At 44.7% G+C, this 19,939-nt stretch overlaps 3 protein-coding genes across 22 annotated transcripts in view; all 3 read left to right on the top strand.

Annotated features, from left to right (window-relative positions):
- The window catches only part of LOC308184703 (uncharacterized protein), a gene marked incomplete at its 3' end in the record, with an annotated part of 117,761 nt that overhangs the window by 8,352 nt on the left and 89,470 nt on the right, over positions 1-19,939 (top strand). The window lies entirely within an intron of this gene.
- The window catches only part of LOC308184964 (uncharacterized protein), a gene marked incomplete at its 3' end in the record, with an annotated part of 111,950 nt that overhangs the window by 6,195 nt on the left and 85,816 nt on the right, over positions 1-19,939 (top strand). The window lies entirely within an intron of this gene.
- The window catches only part of LOC308184661 (secretory carrier-associated membrane protein 1-like), an 87,760-nt gene continuing 78,606 nt past the window's right edge, over positions 10,786-19,939 (top strand). For all 20 annotated transcript variants that reach the window (XR_013942765.1, XR_013942766.1, XR_013942767.1 and 17 more), the window contains exon 1: positions 10,786-11,143. Coding sequence is in view for 14 of the 20 variants with exons in the window: in XM_080571957.1 (XP_080428083.1) it covers positions 11,069-11,143 (75 nt within the window). In the remaining 6 variants the exon portion in view is untranslated. The remainder of the gene's footprint in view (positions 11,144-19,939) is intronic.

The raw sequence follows: 19,939 nt of genomic DNA, 5'->3' as shown, positions 1-19,939 counted from the left end.
GTCTAACTTCTTAGTCCCCTTACTTAACTGGTGACCCAGGTACTTTATCTCTTGCTCCACAATTTGTAATTTTGCCCCTCCTTTTTCTTTTAAAGGGTACAGAGGGTACAGATTAACTCGATTCTCTGAGCCAATCCAAAGGCTCGCATATTCGCTCTCCTCTAAACAAAAAGGTTCCTTTGCACTTACATAAACATTTAAGGCTTGACAAACCCAGTCTTCAAACGACCCGAATATGGGCCAATAATTTGCCTACCTCCCCAAACTTCAACACAATAATGAATCATTTTTACTTTATCCTTTCCCCGCCTAAAAGGGGAATCACTCCAATTCTTAATCATTAACCCCAGTGGACTATCTGGGGGAATAGGGGGCAACCTAGCACTAGGCATTACCCCACCCATGGGACCAGAAGGCTTACTCTTCTTCTGTCCCATCTTCCGGAGTGCCTTCACACACACACAGAGCCGCTTCCCCCTTGTTGTGGCCCAGTCCCTCGCGGGATGTGGGAACCGCACTACTGAGGGGTCCGCACTCACTTCGTCCGCAATTGGACGTCTCACACAGACGCACTCCGGGATCACCAACCCCAACCGAACGGATCACCGGCCTATACTTACCCACCCCGTGGGTCTTCGTTCGGTCTTCGTGCACAAAGATTGCTTGGGGTTACCGGTTTTATTTGCTTGTGCCTAATTTTATGGTTCGTCGGTGAAGGGCTCGAGTGAGGCTTTCCGTTCCAGGGGCCGCTGAAATCGGCGGGGCGCCTCCCCCGAAAGGGTCCTCAGTCAATTTGCCTTCATCCGAGTCACGGCACCAAATTTGTTATAAGCGAGACCACGCAATTTTCTGGTCTATCGAAGATAATTTATTAATTAAGTAAGCAGGTACAAGCAAAACAGCGCTGGGCGGCTGGGGAGTCTCCGCTCCACCACAGCACGCAACTTTTCCTTTTCAGTGTCGCCGTTTTATAGCATCCAAGTTTGGCTTGTCAGCATCCAAGTTTCGGCTTGTCAGGACTTGTTGAATCTTCTGAAGCTGTGCAGTTCGTTCTGTTTCTTTCAATGATCATGCGTTGTGCTTGTGTTCAAGGGTAGCAAAAGCAAAAGCAGCAAACAGTATTTCACAGAGTCTTTGTTTTACCAAGGACGGTTATCCAACACCCCCCTCCCCACTATCTACTCGCTTAGTCTTCCCCTTAACAAGGTCGTAAATTGCAAAACCTTATCTTCTCAGCAGATTCTCTGAATTCCTTTTAAAGACAATGAACAAACACCCGCTAATTTATCACAAGGTGGACCTGGACTGGCAACATAAGGGTGAATTATTTATAGCCGATGGGCCCATGACACCTCAGGCCATCAAGGTAGAGATGCAACCTACAGATGGGCTCGTGATCAAGGGGTGGACCTGACCATGGACACTATAGCACAGGTTATTCCTGATTGTGAAACGTGCTGCAATCAAGCAAGCCAAAAGGTCAAAGCCTCTTTGGTATGGAGGACGATGGCTGAAATATAAATATGGAGAGGCCTGGCAGATTGATTACATCACACTCCCTCAAACCCGCAACGGCAAGTGCCACGTACTTACAATGGTGGAAGCAACCACCGGATGGCTGGGAACATATCCTGTGCCCCATGCCACCGCCCGGAACACTCTCCTGGGCCTTGAAAAGCAAGTCCTATGGCGACATGGCACCCCAGAGAGAATTGAGTCAGACAATGGGACTCATTTCCAAAACAACCTTATAGACACTTGGGCCAAAGAACATGGTATTGAGTGGGTGTATCACATCCCCTATCATGCACCAGCCTCTGGGAAAGTTGAACGATACAATGGACTGTTGAAGACTACACTGAAAGCAATGGGTGCTGGGACATTCAAAAATTGGGATACACATTTGGCAAAGGCCACCTGGTTAGTCAATACTAGGGGATCTGCCAACCGAGCTGGACCTGCCCAATCAAACCTGTTACGCACTGTAGAAGGGGATAAAGTTCCTGTAGTGCACGTAAGAAACATGCTGGGTAAAACACTCTGGGCTACTCCTGCCTCAGGAAAAGGCAAACCCATTCGTGGAATTGCTTTTGCTCAGGGACCTGGATGCACTTGGTGGGTAATGCAAAAGAATGGGGAGGTCCGGTGTGTACCTCAAGGGGATTTGATACTGGGAGAGAATAGCCCATGAGTTGAATTGTAGTATGTTAATTATTATATAATACTGTATGTCATCACTACCATGATTGCTATATATCATAGATGAAAATGGTGATTAATTAGAATGTATTGGACAGAGTGTAACCTGAGCATGACATAAATGGTATGGAATAAGGGGTGGATATCTGTCCTGGTTCCAGTTAGGACAGAGTTAATTTTCCTTCTAGTAGCTGGTAGGGTGCTATGTTTTGGATTAGGATGAGAAGAGCGCTGATAACATGCTGATGTTTTAATTGTTGCAGAGCAGTGCTTACACCAAGCCAAGGACTTTTCAGCTTCTCGCTCTGCCCTGCCAGCGAGCACGCTAGGGGTGCAGCAGGAGCTGGGAGGGGACAGACCCAGGACAGCTGACCCAAACTGGCCAAAGGGATATTCCATACCATCTGACGTCATGCTAAACAATATATAGGGGTGGCTGGCCAGGGTGGGGGGCCGGCTGCTCGGGGATAGGCTGGGCATCGGTCAGCGGGTGGTGAGCAATTGCATTGTGCATCACTTGTTTCATACACATTATTATTATTAATACTATTATCATTATCACTATTATTATTATTGTTATTATTATTTTCCTGTCTTAATAAACTGTCTTTATCTCAACTCACAGGCTTCACTTTCCCATTTCTCTCCCCCATCCCAGAGAGGGAGGGGGGAGGGTGAGTGAACGGCTGTGTGGTGTTTAGCTGCCAGCCGGGTTAAACCACAATAAAGCGGCACCCTGTGGTTCCAAATCCATACACTCTGATGAGCAAGAACCCACATGAGCATAATTGGTTTAGTGTGATAGATTTAAAAGATGCCTTTTGGGCCTGTCCATTGGACCCTGGGAGCAGACACATTTGCCTTCGAGTGGAAAGATCCTGAAACAGGGTGGAAGCAGCAATACACATGGACAGTTTTACCTCAGGGGTTTACAGTCACTGAATTTATTTGGGCAAGTTCTAGAGCAGATTTTGGGGCAATTCCAAACTCCAGAGGGGGTGTTACTGTTACAATATGTGGATGATCTTTTATTGTCAGGGCAGGAGAAAACAGTGGTGAAGGAAGGCACTAACAAGCTATTCAGCTTTCTGGGAAACAAAGCTTGAGAGTATTGAAAACTAAATTACAAAATGTGGAAAGAGAAATCGAGTATTTAGGGCGTCTAGTGTCAGAGGGAAAATGAAGAATTAATCCGGAGAGGATTCAGGGAATTGTTGAGCTACCCCTACCCAAAGGTAAGAGTAGAATGTGTTTTTGCAGTGGAAAATTCCACTAACCTTGTATATTCAAAAGTGATTGTGCAGGCTTAACAGTGGCATAATAGTGGGGAGTATGTTAAGCAGATAAGGGGAAGGTCCCGCTGTCCTAAAATAAGGATAGCTAAGAAAAACAAGATGAGCAGTACGAAATCAGTCAAAACAAAATATCATGTGCCCTCTTCACAGTCCCCTCAGTCATGGGGAGATGAGAAGGAAAAGCAGAGAGCGAAATTAATGGTCTTCACAGTGGACCAGGTATGAGGCAGAGGGATGGAAACAGAGGAAGAAAACTTTCAGGGGAAGTCGGGCCCAGGATGGAAGGGAGAAGAGAGACAAAGGAATTGTTCAACATGATGTCAGATGGTACGGAATACCCCTTTGGCCAGTTTGGGTCAGCTGTCCTGGGTCTGTCCCCTCCCAGCTCCTGCTGAACCCCCAGCCTGCCCGCTGGCAGGACAGAGCGAGAAGCTGAAAAGTCCTTGGCTTGGTGTAAGCACTGCTCTGCAACAATTAAAACATCAGCATGTTATCAACATTATTCTCATCCTAAATCCCAAACACAGCACCATACCAGCTACTAGGAGGAAAATTAACTCTATCCTAGCTGAAACCAGGACATCTTCCCAGGCCACATGTCCCTGCTTCCACTGCCTGTGCATTTCCTTCTTGCACCTCAGTTTGACCAGCAGTTCCTTGCTCATCCATCCCGGTTGTCTGCCCTCCCTGCCTGCTTTTTTATGCAGGGGGATGGAGAGTTCTTGTGCTCTAAGGAAAATATCCTTTAAGTGTTGCCAGCTCTGCTCAGCTCCTTTGTCCCTAAGGACAGTGCTCCAGGGGATCTCATCTACTAGGTGTTTAAATAGCTTGGTGTTTAAATAGCTTGAAGTTAAAAGCTATTTATTATTAAAATTAAAAGCTATTTAGTTATTAAAGCTATTAAATAGCTTTAATATCTGAGAGGAATGTTTCAACTGCCTGGAATATACACCCCCAAATTAACAGTACTTAAGTAGTTTCTGTGGCTTTTTTTTGGGGGGGGGGGTGCACTTTAGATTTCAAATTAATCATTAGAAAACTTTCATTAGTATACTTATGAGTATGCTCTCCCTACAAATGCTGCTAGCATGTGAAGTATTTCTAACCAGAATGTACAGTATTCAGAAGACAAACAAAAGATAGGTACTGTTACTTGAAACACAATTGAATGATTTTTTTCTTAAAGTAGCATTTCCTATTGATGACTTGCCATACATGGAAACTGGACTGCTGTGCCTACATACACAGTCCTGAACATGCTTTGCTGGCTGAACTTTGTTTCCAGAAAACTGGAAAAAAAATGCAGGAACTTTAGTGTTTATTCTAGAGTATTGGTATCCTTGATGGGCATTCAGTGATTGTGAAATAATCCTGCCTATGACTTATGAAGATGCACACCTGTTATTAATGATTGTGGGAAATGCCTTCCTGCTATGTGCGAGTCATGTTTCTGTAGTCCATTTTTTAATGCATGATTATGTGTAAACCAAGGGTTTTGTCATATGATGAATTTATTTTCTGCTGTGCTTCTGGATTACTCTTTATAACTTGTTTCTTGTTGACTTCAAATATTTTTGATGAATCTAAGTCTGAGATTGATAAATCCCGAATCTCTGAGATACTTTGTTGACATTGATTCTGAATTTGGAAGCTTAAGACAAATTTTAGGATCTTAATAGTAGATGACATGGGAATTAAGAGGATATTTAGGAATATGTAAGACTGGATTTTATTTAAGACTGGATCTTATTTAAGTCGATATATAAAGAATCTCAGTTCTGTCTGCTTTCTGGTGGCTAAAAAAGCACTATAGAAGTAAGAGAAATACCTGTATTCCATCTTCTTTTCTTGTGTGTTTTTTTCCCTCTTCTATCGCTTCTTTTCATCTTTGAGAACTATCTTTTTCTCTTAAAACAGCTGTATAACTGGAAGTAAACCCACTATAAACTTCTGATCTTTTAAAGAAGGGCATCCCTTGCCAGATTTAATTCCAAATGATTCTTAGCCTTCCTTGTTGCATCCCTGCATACTCTGACAATGTTCTTATATTTCTCTCAAATGTCCTATCCCTTTTTCCACATTCCATATACCTCCTTCTTCTGTTTGAGTTTTGCCAAAAGCTCCTTGCTCATCCATGCAGGTCTCCTGCCCACCTTTACTTGACGTTTTACACATAGGGATACATTGATCTTGAGCTTGGAGGAAGTGTTGCTTGAATAGTAACCATCTCTCTTGAACCCCCCTTCCTTCTAGGGCCCTAACCCATGGGATTCCTCCAAGTAGGTCCCTGAAGAGGCCAAAGTTTGCTCTCCTGAAATCCAGGGTTGCGATCCTACTTTATTGCCCTGCTTCCTCCATGCAGGATCTTGAACTTCACCATCTACTTCATAGTCACTGCAGCCAAGGCTGCCGCCAACCTTTATGTCTCCAACCAGTCCTTTTTTTGTTTGTTAGTTACAAGGTCCAGCAGCACACCTCTCCTCGTTGGCTCATCCATCACCTGTGTCAAAAAGTTGTCATCAGTGCTTTGCAGGAACCTCCTGGACTGTTTGTGCCTAGCTGTGTTGTCTTTCCAGCAGATGTCAGGGTGGTTGAAGCCCCCCATGAGAACCAGGGCCTGTGATAGTGAGGCTACTTCCAGCTGTCTATAGGTCTCGGCAACTTCCTCTTCCTGATCAGGTGACCTGTAGTAAACACCCACAACAGTTAGCCTGCCCCTTTATCCTTACCCATAAGCCCTTGACTCGCTTGTCATCCACCCTGAGGCAGAGCTCCATACATTCCAGTTGCTTTCTCACATAAAGAGCAACTCCACCACCTCACCTTCCTATCCCATCTTTCCTAAAAAGCACATAGTCAGCCATGACAGCATTCCAGTCATACGAGCTATCCCACCATGGTTCTGTAATTGCAATGAGATCAAAGCCTTGCAAACGCACACAGATATCTAATTCTTCTTGGTTATTCCCCATGCTACGTGCACTGGTGTACAGGCACTTCAGAGAGGTATTCAAGCATACCAATATCCCAGGAGGGGTGCAAGAAGACTCCCCCCCCATAGTCACGTCTTGTAGATACTTCCTTGACTGCATGCACTTGCTAGAGGTATCGCCACTTGAGCCTTGTTTTGCTGCCTGGATGGTCTCTGTAACTCTCCCCTTCCCCCACCTTTCCTAGTTTAAAGCCCTTTTCACCAGCTTGGCTAGCCTGCAACTGAAGGTGCTCTTCCCCCTCCTCTGATAGACGGACACCATCAGCCCCCAGAAGACCAGGTCTCTCAAAGCAAGTCCCATGGTCTAAGTAGCCAAACCCTTGGCTGTGGCACCAGCCCTGTAACCTCCTTGTGCACCCCAATCCTCCTCGCTAGCAGGGCAGCACAAAAAGCAGAGAAGTCCTTGACTCTGTGTAAGCACTGCTGTGCAACAACTAAAAACATCAGTGTGTTATCACCACTATTTTCATCAAAAATGCAGAGCACAGCATTATGTGAGCCTCTATGAAGGAAATTAACTCTATCCCAGCCAAAAACATGACAAGGATGCGGGAGTTGAATGCATCCTCCACAAGTTTGCTGATGATACTAAACGGGGAGGTGATGTTGACTCCCTGGAGGGACAAGAGACTTTGCAGAGGGATCTAGATAGACTGGAGCATTGGACAATCAGCAACAGCATGAAATTCAACAAAGGAAAACGATGGGTTCTGCACTTGGGACAGAGCAATGCTGGACACAGATACAGACTGGGAGACGAGCAGCCATGCGAAAATGGATCTCGGGGTCGACAGTAAGCTTAACATGAGTCAGTAGTGTGCCCTGGCAGCCAAGAGAGCAAACCCCATTTTGGGATGCATTAAACACAGCATAGCCAGCCAGCCAATCAAAAGAGGTGATTCTCCCACTATATTTAGTGCTGGTGCAGCCTCACCTTGAATACTGTGTACAGCTCTGGTCTCCACAATACAAAAGGATGTTAAGGTCGTTGAAAGTGTCCAGAGGAGGGCAACAAAGCTGATAAAAGGGCTGGAAGGCACATCCTATGAGGAGAGTCTAAGGACACTTGGGTTGTCTAGTCTGGAGAAGAGAAGGCTAAGAGGCAACTTCATTACTCTCTACAACTTCCTGAGGAGCGGAAGTGGAGAGGGAGGTGCTAATCTCCTCTCCCTGGTAACCAATGATAGGACATGCAGGAATGGCACAAAGCTGCACCAGGGAGATTCAGACTAGATATAAGGAAAAATTTCTTTACTGTTGTCCTGGTTTCAGCTAGGATAGAGTTAATTTTCCTCCTAGTAGCTGGTAGGGTGCTATGTTTTGGATTAGGATGAGAAGAGTGCTGATAACATGCTGATGTTTTAATTGTTGCAGAGCAGTGTTTACACCAGGCCAAGGACTTTTCGGCTTCTCGCTCTGTCCTGCCAGCGGGCAGGCTAGGGGTGCAGCAGGAGCTGGGAGGGGACAGACCCAGGACAGCTGACCTAAACTGGCCAAAGGGATATTCCATCCCATCTGACGTCATGCTAAACAATATATAGGGGTGGCTAGCCAGGTTGGGGGGGCCGGCTGCTTGGGGATAGGCTGGGCATCGGTCAGCAGGTGGTGAGCAATTGCATTGTGCATCACTTGTTTCGTACACATTATTATTAGTAGTACTATTATCATTATTATTATTATTTTCTTTTCTTTTCTGCCCTAATAAACTGTCTCTATCTCAACCCACAGGCTTCATTTTCTCGTTTCTCTCTCTCATCCCAGAGAGGGAGGGGGGAGGGTGAGCGAACGGCTGTGTGGTGCTTAGCTGCTGGCCGGATTAGACCACAACTGTGAGGGCAGTCAAACACTGGAATAGAGGCATTGGAATAACACCCTCAATAATACACTTTAACTTATGGTTAGCCCTGAAGAGGTCAGGCAGTTGGACTTGATGCTCTCTGTATGTCCCTTCCAACTGAACTATTCTATTCTGAGCTATATCTTGTACCAGAATTAGAAATATTTTATTGTAAGTTTTTCTTACATTTTTTTCAAAGTTTTTCTTCTTATTATTTTAAGTAATTCTTACTTAACACTAAAAAACTAAATTCTAGTTTTTGGAAAGAAAAGTGTAGAGAGGACTTGAGGGGGGCATCCTTGGCTAATCAGTTATCTTTTCTAATTCTGAAACTCTTTCGGAAGATGAGGGAAATCATTGAAATGTCTATTATATAACCCTTAGCATCAAATGATGACCATTTATTTATATCATCCATGTTGTTTATGTAGAGTATAAACTAAGCAATTAGCTAGAAGCAAATATTCTCATTTTCTATTAGCTGGCAGTCCTATTAGCTGACAGTCAGTTGGTATCTCCCAAAGTTAACACTTTCAGTAGCAAATGATGCACTGTCAAAGTTCTATCATTTGATTCTAAAATGCTTATTATCGTTTCCAAAAATGTGCTAATGCAGTTTCATTATTGCCTTGAAAGTCATATGAGATGACATATTATTCTCCTTTAACTGTGCACAAATTATGATCGGAGAAAGGTTGCTATGTCCATGATTTGAAGCGCTAGTAGACACACAGGAAAAGATGCTCCTTTCAGTCAAATATTCACTCATTCTTCATGCATGCATGCATTCATTCACATTCGGTTGAAAGAAGAGGAAATATACAGTCGTCGATGCCCACAGCTTTTGAACTATCAACATGTATCATTGAGCTATAATATATCGAGCCACGGGTGAATATTAGAAAGCAACATAATTTAATTTCCTGTCACCATAGGTGAGCTATATGAATGACTAATACTGTAATGTACCTTTGTTGATTGTACAACAGCTGCCTTTGTGTTTTTGAAGTATGAAGTATTTTATACTTCATAGTATTTTATGAAGTATTTTATACTTCATAGCAACAAAAAAGTCAAAAGTGTTTTGTTCTTTAGAAACTATGCTTCTATAATTTGTTCCATTTGCATTTGCATTTCATCTTATATGTGACAGTCTTTCACAAATAATTGAGAAACTTCCATATAAATTGCATTAACTGCCTTATGGTGGTTATTGCTTTCTTTACCGATCCATGCAAAATCAATTCTCTTACATGTTTACGATTTTGCTTGACTTGTTGATAGAACACTACTATCATAATAACTGCCAACATCAGGATCAGTAATGATATATGTAGAGCCATTAAAAAACGTGTTAACGCTCTGAGACAGTCTTTAATAAACCCTAGATATTGTGTCCCATAGTTAGCTTATTATTATTACACAGGAAAAAGATCATATTTGAATACCAAAAAGTTGAAAGAAATTTCTGTTAGAGTTAAATTGGCCTTTTAGTTAAACTACAGACTAACCTGTTTCAAACTTCTCTTTTTAGATTTAAATAACTTCTTTAGAAAGCATGTAAAGAAATTCATGATTCACTGTTTTTAAGTGTTGCATCAATGTAGACTGTTATTGTTTGATATCAAGTATACAGGATTTCAGGTTTTAATAATAACTCTGAACCAAAAATTCAGTGCTTCAAACAGTTGTTCCCATTTACTTGCATCATTCTGACTGGGTTCCCTGGTCTTCAAACTGCAGCGTCAGTATTTCTGATGAAGTATTTGAAAAGTCTTTCAACAGTTCCCTGAAACTGTCATGCAGTATGTCCCGAGTACAAAGCCAGATTGACTCTTCCTCCAGTTCTACTGTTATCATTTTGAAGCCCCCCCCAATAATCTTCACAATTTCTTAAACCACATCAGCATCACAGCTTATTATTGCACAGAGAAATTTATAAGCTACTTGATGAGTTTGGTTGAACGTTTCCAAGAAGCTCTTTTAATGCATCGACCAAAGGAAGGAGGATTTTGTGACTGTTTCAAAGCTGTACCCTATGTACAGCCCTTGCTGAACCCCTATGTAAGACACCTGAGAAACTATATGCTTGGTCACACACCTCCTCCCCTGGGGTACCATCCGCACGATACTGAGTAACCCTAAGAGACGGTTACCAAATGGGAGCTCTCCTGGCCGAGCTGGCAGCGACCGTGTCTGGCCAGGGGAGTGGACGCGAAGCCCGGGACTGGAGGAACTTTGCGGGAAGGCAAGTGTCTGCAGCACTCGACGGTCCCAGCCTAAGGCTCGGACAAGAGCAGGCGGCTCAGAGCTGCCGAGCGAGTGCTGCTCTTTGAGATGAGACAGCCTGCGCCCGCCATGACCGTTAATAACGTACGCACGCCCTTCCCCACCTGCCGCACTGAGCCTACTGGTTTCTAACACTCAGCCCCCTCCTCCACCTCCCGCTCGCTCGCTGAGCCCACTCTCCTCACTCCCTACCACGGGAATGGGCTCTTCTAACCCTACCACCGCCTACCCGCCCCAGGAACAGGTACTCTCCCTTCCGGGGACGTCTTATCCTCACTGTCGCTTCCAGGGCAGCCATTTTGGGAGGCAGACGCTTACTTACTGGCGGTTTTGGGGGGTGGGCTTGGGCCCGAGTTGTAGCAGCTAGTAATAGTAGTAGGAGGTAGCCTGCGAGTTGGTGAGTGGAAGGCGGTGCGGTGCGACGCGGCGCTGTAGGGGAAGAACCATCCCCGCTCGATGATCGCAGCCCTCACTATGTCAGATTTCGATAACAATCCCTTCGCTGATCCGGACCTCAACAACCCCTTCAAGGTGAGGTTGGGGGTGGGGAGGGGGCGGTGGCTAGAGGGCGTAGCCGGCGGAGGGACGGGATGTAAGCCTTTTTCGGTGCCGTGGCTCTGTGCATTCCGGAGGGGGGGGGGCCTTGGTCCTAGTGGTGTTGCTTCAGGGGGGGCTTTTCCCTGCTGCAAAAGGTGGGAAAGCGCCAGCGCTGTGGGTTAGGGATGGCCTTAGGGAGGCTGTCTCGCTGGGGGCAGGCTGTAAGATGCTGAGCGGCAGCTCCAGAGGGGCCTATGTTTTGTAGTGTTTGGGGCATGACGGTTATAGGGGACCTTGTAGGATGAGCAGCCTTCTTAGGAGCTGTAGAAACGGATGTAGTTATTTCACAAGTTCAGGCTTCTGTGTTTTGTTTTCTGCTACTAAAATAATACAAATCTGTGTTTCAAGTGCATTCTTACTATTAAAAAAAAAATGGTGTTATAAATGACTGAGTCCCAAATAGGATTACAATCAAAGTTTACAATTTATTAAATGAATAGAGGCAAGCAAACAGCGCTGGGTGCGCCGGGAGTCTCTGCTCCACCAGGACGCACACCTGTTACGTAAGGCGGCTGGTTTTTATGCTCCTAGGCTAATACATATTCATTACTACTTCTAGAAGAGGCAGGGTTATTATAATTGGTTTCCCGAATCCGAAGTCCTCCCAGGTGCACCTGCTTATCAGTCTCTGTTGGTTTCTCGGGGGCCGCTCGGACAGGGAGGCTCGTATTCTTCCTCCTTATCTAGTGGTCTCTTGGCCGGCTGTGAGAAGTTACTGCACGTCTGTGCAAAGTCAGCAGTTTTTCTCTGAAGAAATCCCTTTGTTCTCTTCTCGCCTAAACCCAGGCCTCAATGTTAACCCTTCACGCCCCTTAGTGGCACGAATTGCTGGACTATTCCTTACAATTCCTCCCTTTTTTTTTTAATATCATCAATTCGTGTCTCTTCTTCAACTTTTGTTAGTAGCAGTTGGATTTCATCAGTCAGTTCTCGGGGTGTCCATTTCTTAAGCATCATTATCGACACATCACCTTTTCTCTCCCAAAGTCATCACAAATTGGGTGCTATTTATTATCTGCCGTATCAACAACGTAAAGCAAGGTATCATACAAGGTATAAACAATAATGTCATTACACCACATAAAAATAAAAATAGCATTCTTTTAACCCATGGTCCACCGGGCAACCATGGAAAGAAATCCCAATCCATACCCTTCCAAGTTTGTACTGGGACGTGGGCTAGCTTTTTAATTTCTTTTGTTATCTGCTTAACCACTTTTCCATTATCATCAATTTGTAAACAACAATTAGAATCGTTCAGTTTTCCACACACTCCCCCTTCTTCTGCTAGTAAATAGTCTAAGACCATTCTACGTTGAAAGATAGCATTCTTCATCTGAGTGGATTGATCAGCCAGAAGATCCAAGGTCGTCGCTGTTTAATTGGTTACAACTTCGAGGATAGCTTGCGACCTAATTGTTCGGTTCAAATTATAAATAGGTTCTCGGGCTCCTGATACCAACTCATTTGGGTTCCAGGTAGCTGGCCCATAATGCTGTATGATTCTTTCAGGAGGCCATTCATCCTTTCCCCATTTTTGGGCACTATCCCCGGATAAGGAAGTATCAATAGATCGTTTTACTCTGTTCAGGTCATCATATAATCTTATTCCTAAATGATTTCCTTGTGTTTGTGACAATAAAAAGAACAAGGGTCTTATGTACCCCACATAGCATATTCCCGACCAGTTTCCGGGTAGCCTCTTGTAAGCATGTTTGCCACACACCCAATAATGTCTCTTTAGGGCCCACGTCCCGTTTGGAAAATGACCATCCCATCCATCTTTACCCTTTGGGGCGTGATAATACAGAGTGTCCTTGTTACCGAGTGGTCCTGTTACAATGTCTGCCCCGTTTGTACTCATATATGCACGCTTCCAAGCTCCCACGTTGGGTTTCCACTTACAGTCACAATTCAGTTCTCTTTGGCGACCTGTCATATTATAAGCCTTTTTCGCCGTCCAATCTTGAGAGTGTGGGAAGCGCCTTCAATCATGGGGTTGGGCCCGCTTTCAGAGCTTGTGTTACCATTCAGCCCTTCAGGGTGATCCAGCTCCTGGAAAAACTAATCACAATTTTATTATGGGTTTAAAAGGTTCTCATGTTATTTTTCTCAGGACAAACTGATCTTGGTGTGGGAGAAGTCCGGTCGAGGCACTCTCACTCGGCGGTCAATACCCATAGGGGTTGCCTCCCTCGGTAGACCATACACGCCGCAGTGGAGGGTCCTACCCCGGTCTTGCCTTCTCCCTTTCCTCCCTTCAGCCTTGTCCTCTTTATCCAGTGCCCTTAATTCATGCAGAACCTCATTGCTGGGATATCAGTTCCTCTTTAGTCTCAGTTTCAGTTCCCCAGGAGTGGACTCAACCCTCCAGGCTTCGGTAGTTATTGGTCCTTTTATTCTGGATGCGTGGGTCCAAACCCTTTCTGCTGTTCTCACAGCTGTTTCAGTAGTAAGTAAAACAAGGTACAGTCCCTCCCATCGGGGGTTCAATGATTCTTCTCTCCAGGTTTTTATTAAGACCTTGTCTCCTGGTTGTATTTTATGAATAGCAAATCCTAAAGGTGGTGTCTGAGTCATCATCCCAATTTCTCTTATCTCCTGTAATCTCCTTCCAATGGTAATTATGTATTTCTGGATACTATGATCCTCAACTACATTGTTCCCTAGGGGCATCCCTTGAGAATAAGGCGTACCATATAACATTTCATATGATGATAACCAGTCTCACTGTGTGGTTTAGTTCTTATGTTTAAAAGTGCCAATGGTAAGCATTTCGTCCAGGGCAGCTGTGTCTCGATCATTAACTTAGCCAATCGTTGTTTTATTGCTTGATTCATCCTTTCTACTTTCCCTGAGCTTTGTGGGTGCCACGGAGTGTGGTATTCCCACTGAATACCTTTCAAGGGGTACATCCTTCAAATCTTTGTGGCTGGCGTATGTTCGATTATTTGCACACAACTGTGTTCCAACGGTCCTTCTTCTGGAACAGTTCCTAGAAATACTGCTGGATATAACAGGTTAGTCGTTTTCAAGGTTATGTCATCTTGTTCAGTTAGGATTGCCTGATATTTCACCATCCAGCTGGGTGATAACCAGTGCCCCCCCCCCCACTTTGTTCCAAAACGGTTGTTACCATATGTGGTCCAAAAACTTCAATACGTTTTCCCATTTGAAGGCAAATAATTTTCTACTATCTTTATCAAGAGGTATGCAAAAGAAGGCATCCTTTAAATCTATCACGGTAAACCATTTATATTTCCCTTTCACAGATGTTAACAATGTGTAAGGATTAGCTACTACCGGGTGAATATCCTTTGTTATTTCATTTATTGCTCTAAGATCTTGTACAAATCTATACTCGCCATTCGGCTTCTTTACTGGAAAAATTGGAGTATTGTATTCCGATTTACATTCTTCCAGAATCTGATATTTGAGAAATTTGTCAATAATTTTCACCATTCCCGTGCCTAGCTTCTATCTTAAGTGGATATTGTTTGATTCAAACAGGTTTGGCTCCTTCCTTTAATTCCACCTTTACCAGTTGTGCCAGTTTCGACTTCCCTGGTACATCTGTTTCCCGTACTGTTGCTATAACTGCATTTTCTACTTCTCTTGGAATATTAACAAAGGGTTTATCTTTGATCATTAGGATTTGTCCTACTTTGGACTCAGGTACCTTCATTATTAATTCTCCATCCTCAAAGGTTATTGTTGCATCTAATTTGGCTAATAGATCCCGTACCAAGAGTGGCATCGGGCATTCTGGTACATACTAAAATTCATGGGTTAGTTCCTTACCCCCAAAACGCAAATCAAGGGGTTGTAAGAATGGCCTTTCCTCCTCTTTCCCTGTGGCTCCAATTATTGTAGTTGTCTTAGTTCCTAATCGTCCTTTTAAACTATTTAACACTGAATATGTTGCTCCTATTACATTTACAGCCTAATTAACACAGAGAAAGAAGCTCCCATAACCAACAAAAAATTCAAGCCTCTGTCTTCGTTTCCTAGCTTTATTTCAACTAGTGGACCTGCTAGGGTAGATGCCCCAGGTCCCCATCATTCCTGACTGTTGTAAGTTTGTCCTGCAGCCTAAGACAATTTCTTTCTGATATCAGGGGCTGATTGCCCTGGAAAGAGGCTAGCCAGTTGCCTCTCTCTCTCTTTTTTTTTTTTTTTTTTTTTTTTTTAAGCCAGGTCCATTTTTTTTTTTCATTGCATTTCAAAGTTGGTCCAGAAATTCAAAAATTCCATAAATTCCATAGGGGTTTCTTTTGGACCTTGTTGGAACAGATTCTCAATTCCCAATAGCCAATTTAACCAGATTTTAGTATTTACATAATTTCCGGGGTGATTAGGGTCTCAGTGAGGGGGTTGGTCAGGGGAATGCAATCGTTGAAAGTTCCCTGAGCGGTCCCATTGGCAATCTGAGCTCACGCAGGAACTCAGGTTGTTTCAAGAGTTAGCTGCTTTTCTGTTTCCACGACAACTCTCTCGGACCCATCACGGTCCCCCTGCCCCAGAGGGCTCACACCCGCGATTTAGAGATCTCAGCCTCGGGTTGAGACGGAACTATTAACATTCCTACATCCTCTTTCCCTGCTCATTCAACTTCAAACAGCTCTGTTAAATACTACATGCCACACAACCTTTAACACCTTCAACAATCCTTTTAACGCTTCCTTTATCTTTCTCCAGCCCGTACTTTTCTAACGCCAACACCAAAGGCTCAGTCAGGGGCCAACTTAATTCCAAACCTTTTCCCTCCAACATGCTGAAACAACATATCACTATACAACATTTCATCCTATTTTCCTTCTCTCCTCAAAAACATTAATTGCAAGACACTGTTATAGTCGATTGATCCATAAAGTGGCCATTTAGTTTATATAGTGGCCACCATTGATTGCAATACTTAGTGAAAGTCCTCTTGCTTTCTGTGCCCCCATTTCTAACAATATCCTTCCAATGTGCCAATATGCACCCAAGGAGGCTTTTTTTTTTTTAGGACGTCTTTTTTTTTTGGATTTTCCCCTTTTCCTTGATTTCCCATTCCCTTTTATTTATTTATATTACTTACTGTCCCTTGTTTCAATTTCCACGCAAACCTTTTTATTGCAGGTTTTTACTATCTTTTCCTAATCTTCTTCCCAAATGTCCCAATTCTCTGGGATTAAACTCTTCTTTCCACATACAAACTTTACTATTTCAGATTATTAATGAGCCCCATTCCAATCATAAATCCGCAGGACTTCGGAAAAACACCTGAAGCACTCAGCCTTTGGTCTTCTAGACAAACAATAACACCTTTTCCACAAAATTTACATTTCAATAAGACCGAATTTCAAGCCAAATGCTAATTTTTCTCATGCACTTTGTTAGTAAGCCTACACAAAACAAGGAATCACTCCTGTGTATCCGTCAAGATGGGGGTTTAAAAAGGTATTGAGGCCTAAATAAATTCGCTCTCCCCCTTCTTACCAAATTCCCAGGGCTCAGGCCCGAACCACCAAAGAAGTGACTCTCCGTTCTACCACTTTGATAATCAGTCAGCCCCTCTCCCCCGATACTTGGGAAACTGACCGAACACCACCGCGAATATACCCAAACTTTTAAACTGTTACTTAGATAATGCTCCCTTTTCTCTGGTCCCGGGTCTTCAATTTTGTCTGACCCATCTAGGAATTTTACTGTGGCAATTCCTACAGCCCTTGGTTGCCTTAGTGAGAGTGTCTTGCAGGGGGTTTAGGACCTATCACCCACCCACGAATCCTATAGGAATCGCTTCGGTCCTTCACCGGCCAAGTCCCTCGCGGGAGATTGGAACCGCGGTTAGAAGACCTCCACAATCGCTTCGGAACTACGTTCCGTCTCAGTCACACTCTCACACACACAGGCAACCGAAACCCACCCAACCGAACGGTATACGCCTTAAATACTTACGACTCCGTCGTCTTCGTTCGGATCTTCGCGCGCAGAATTACGGGCAAAATATAGTGCTGCAGCCGGCAAAGGGAGCTCATAAAAAAATCTAAATCTTTGCTTGCCCTTATTCAGGTTCAAGATGGCATTAGCCCTGACCTGACTCGAACAGGAGCCACCAAATGGTGGGGGCGCCCCTCCTAGATCAAGTCAGAATTCAGGAACCAAGACCATCCCGGACGAGCCCCCAATTGTTATAAATGACTGAGTCCCAAATAGGATTACAATCAAAGTTTACAATTTATTAAATGAATAGAGGCAAGCAAACAGCGCTGGGTGCGCCGGGAGTCTCTGCTCCACCAGGACGCACACCTGTTACGTAAGGCGGCTGGTTTTTATGCTCCTAGGCTAATACATATTCATTACTACTTCTAGAAGAGGCAGGGTTATTATAATTGGTTTCCCGAATCCGAAGTCCTCCCAGGTGCACCTGCTTATCAGTCTCTGTTGGTTTCTCGGGGGCCGCTCGGACAGGGAGGCTCGTATTCTTCCTCCTTATCTAGTGGTCTCTTGGCCGGCTGTGAGAAGTTACTGCACGTCCGTGCAAAGTCAGCAGTTTTTCTCTGAAGAAATCCCTTTGTTCTCTTCTCGCCTAAACCCAGGCCTCAATGTTAACCCTTCACGCCCCTTAGTGGCACGAATTGCTGGACTATTCCTTACAATGGTAACTCAGTGTGTATATATATATATATATATGTATATAATATTGCAGTATTTTTTCTTCTGTTTGGCTGACCCAAATAGTTTAGTGAATTTACCCCACCCTTTTTTCTTTCTCATCTCCTCTCAACCCTGTCCAGCCATTGAGGCCCAGCCTGGTTTCCAGGAACCTGGGGTCTCTGCCCAGGTTAGGGAACATTGCTGCCAGTTTCTCCTTTTCAGGTCCAATCAATAGCAAAGGTGAGCATGTATCCCAGAGACAGGATACTGGCATGACTGGTCACCCAGGCTGCCCCAGCTAAGGGCTGCCTTTAACAGCACTTAAGTGCATGACTCGCCTAAAATAGACACAGGTAGAAGTTAACTATAGTGAAGACACATGCAGCATTTCCACTTTCACAAGTGCACATGTTTGTGGATCCTTCAAATACTTGGCATGGCCTCTCTGTCTGTCCATGTGGTTTCATAGTGTTAGCTAATTAAGCTCCACAACACTACTCTTTCACTCCCCATCCTCCTTTGTGGAGGGGGATGTAGGAGAAGAAAAATATGATTTGTGGGGGAGGGTGTGTGTGTTACAGCTTGAGATAAAGATAATTAAAGAAAAAAACAAGCAGAGTCCATGCAGAAGCAAAGAGAGAGAAAACAATTATTCTCTACTTCCTATCAGCAAGTAATGTTTGGCCACATCTTGAGAAGCAGAGCCTTAATATGCTGTGGTGGTTTTACCCTGCTGGGTAGCTCAATTCCACTATAGCTGTTCTCTCACTTCCCTTCCTCAAAGGAAAATCATCTGTTTTTCTTCTGGTTGATCTGTAATCATCTGTTGATTCACCAGATGATTGTTATACAGGGAGCAGATTGGCCTGCCTTACTCATCTCCAGTGTCTCTCCTGGTGCGAAAGGCCCTTCTTTTTCAGTCTGCAGAGCTGTGAAGTGGTTCTGGAAGGGCACCTCAGGCTTCAGGGGAAGACTTCCTCCTGCTGGTCCTTGCTGTTGTTTTCATTCTTCTGCGTTATTGGCCTCCCTCCCATCTGTATGTGCCAGTGAGGGAGTTCCTGGCTGTGGGTCCACTGCAGACAGTGCTTGGAATCAACTATCTAACTCGTCTCAGTCTCCCTGATGTTACACAGCCTTCTCACTGCCTCCTGTAGCACAGCCACGTGGTGCAGGAGGTCCTCCACCTGGGCACACCTTTTACAGGCAGGTCTGCCACCTGCCCCAGGAGGAAGATCTAGATGCTTCTTGCAGTCTGAGGTCTGTACTGCAGCCCCTACCTTCATCAGCTTTGTTGGTGTGGAGGCATTGGTCATCGCTGGGGGAGATGGTGCAGACCCCTCAGCCTCAACTTGCAGTCTCTGCTCTCAGAAAGGTGTCTGCCATCCTACATTAAGGGTCAGGTAGGATGAGTGTCTTCGACCTGTGTAGATAGTCACAGAACAGTGCCCGGTTGCTGGGTTGTGTACTTCAAATCTCCCACTCAGCCAGTGGAATGGCCCTCTGTGGTGGTTTTACTCGGGTGGACAGCCGAGCTCTACCACAACTGCTCTTTCACTCCCCCTCCCCAAAGAGGAATGGGGAGAAAATACGATGAAAAGGGCTCAAGGGTTGAGATAAGGACAGGGAGATTGTGCAGTAATTATTGTGACGGGCAAAACAGGCTCAGAGTAGGGAGATAGTAAGATTTATTGCCTATTACTAACAAGCTAGAGAAGTGAGAAACAAAGGAAAGAAACCAAAAGCACCTTCCCCCCCATCTGCCCTCTTCCACCTCCTCCCCCCGAGCGGTGCGGGGGAATGGGGGTTATGGTCAGTCTATAGCGCTTCTTTGCCGCTGCTCCTTCTCGGTCACTCTTGTCCCCTGATCCAACGTGGGGTCCCTCCCACCGGATGCAGTCCTTGCTGAACTGATCCGGCGTGGGCTTCCCACAGGCAGCAGCTCTTCAAGAACTGCTCCAGATATGGGTCCATACCACGGGGTCCATCCCTCAGGAGCAAACTGCTCCAACCTGGATCCCCCATGGGCAGCAGCTCCTCCAGGTCACCTGCTCCTGCGTGGTCTCCTCTCCATGGGCTACAGGTCTGGCC

The sequence above is a fragment of the Anser brachyrhynchus genome, assembly GCF_964034855.1.
Source record: "Anser brachyrhynchus genome assembly, chromosome: W".
NCBI lineage: Eukaryota > Metazoa > Chordata > Aves > Anseriformes > Anatidae > Anser > Anser brachyrhynchus.
This window is presented reverse-complemented; position numbering and strand designations above follow the sequence as displayed.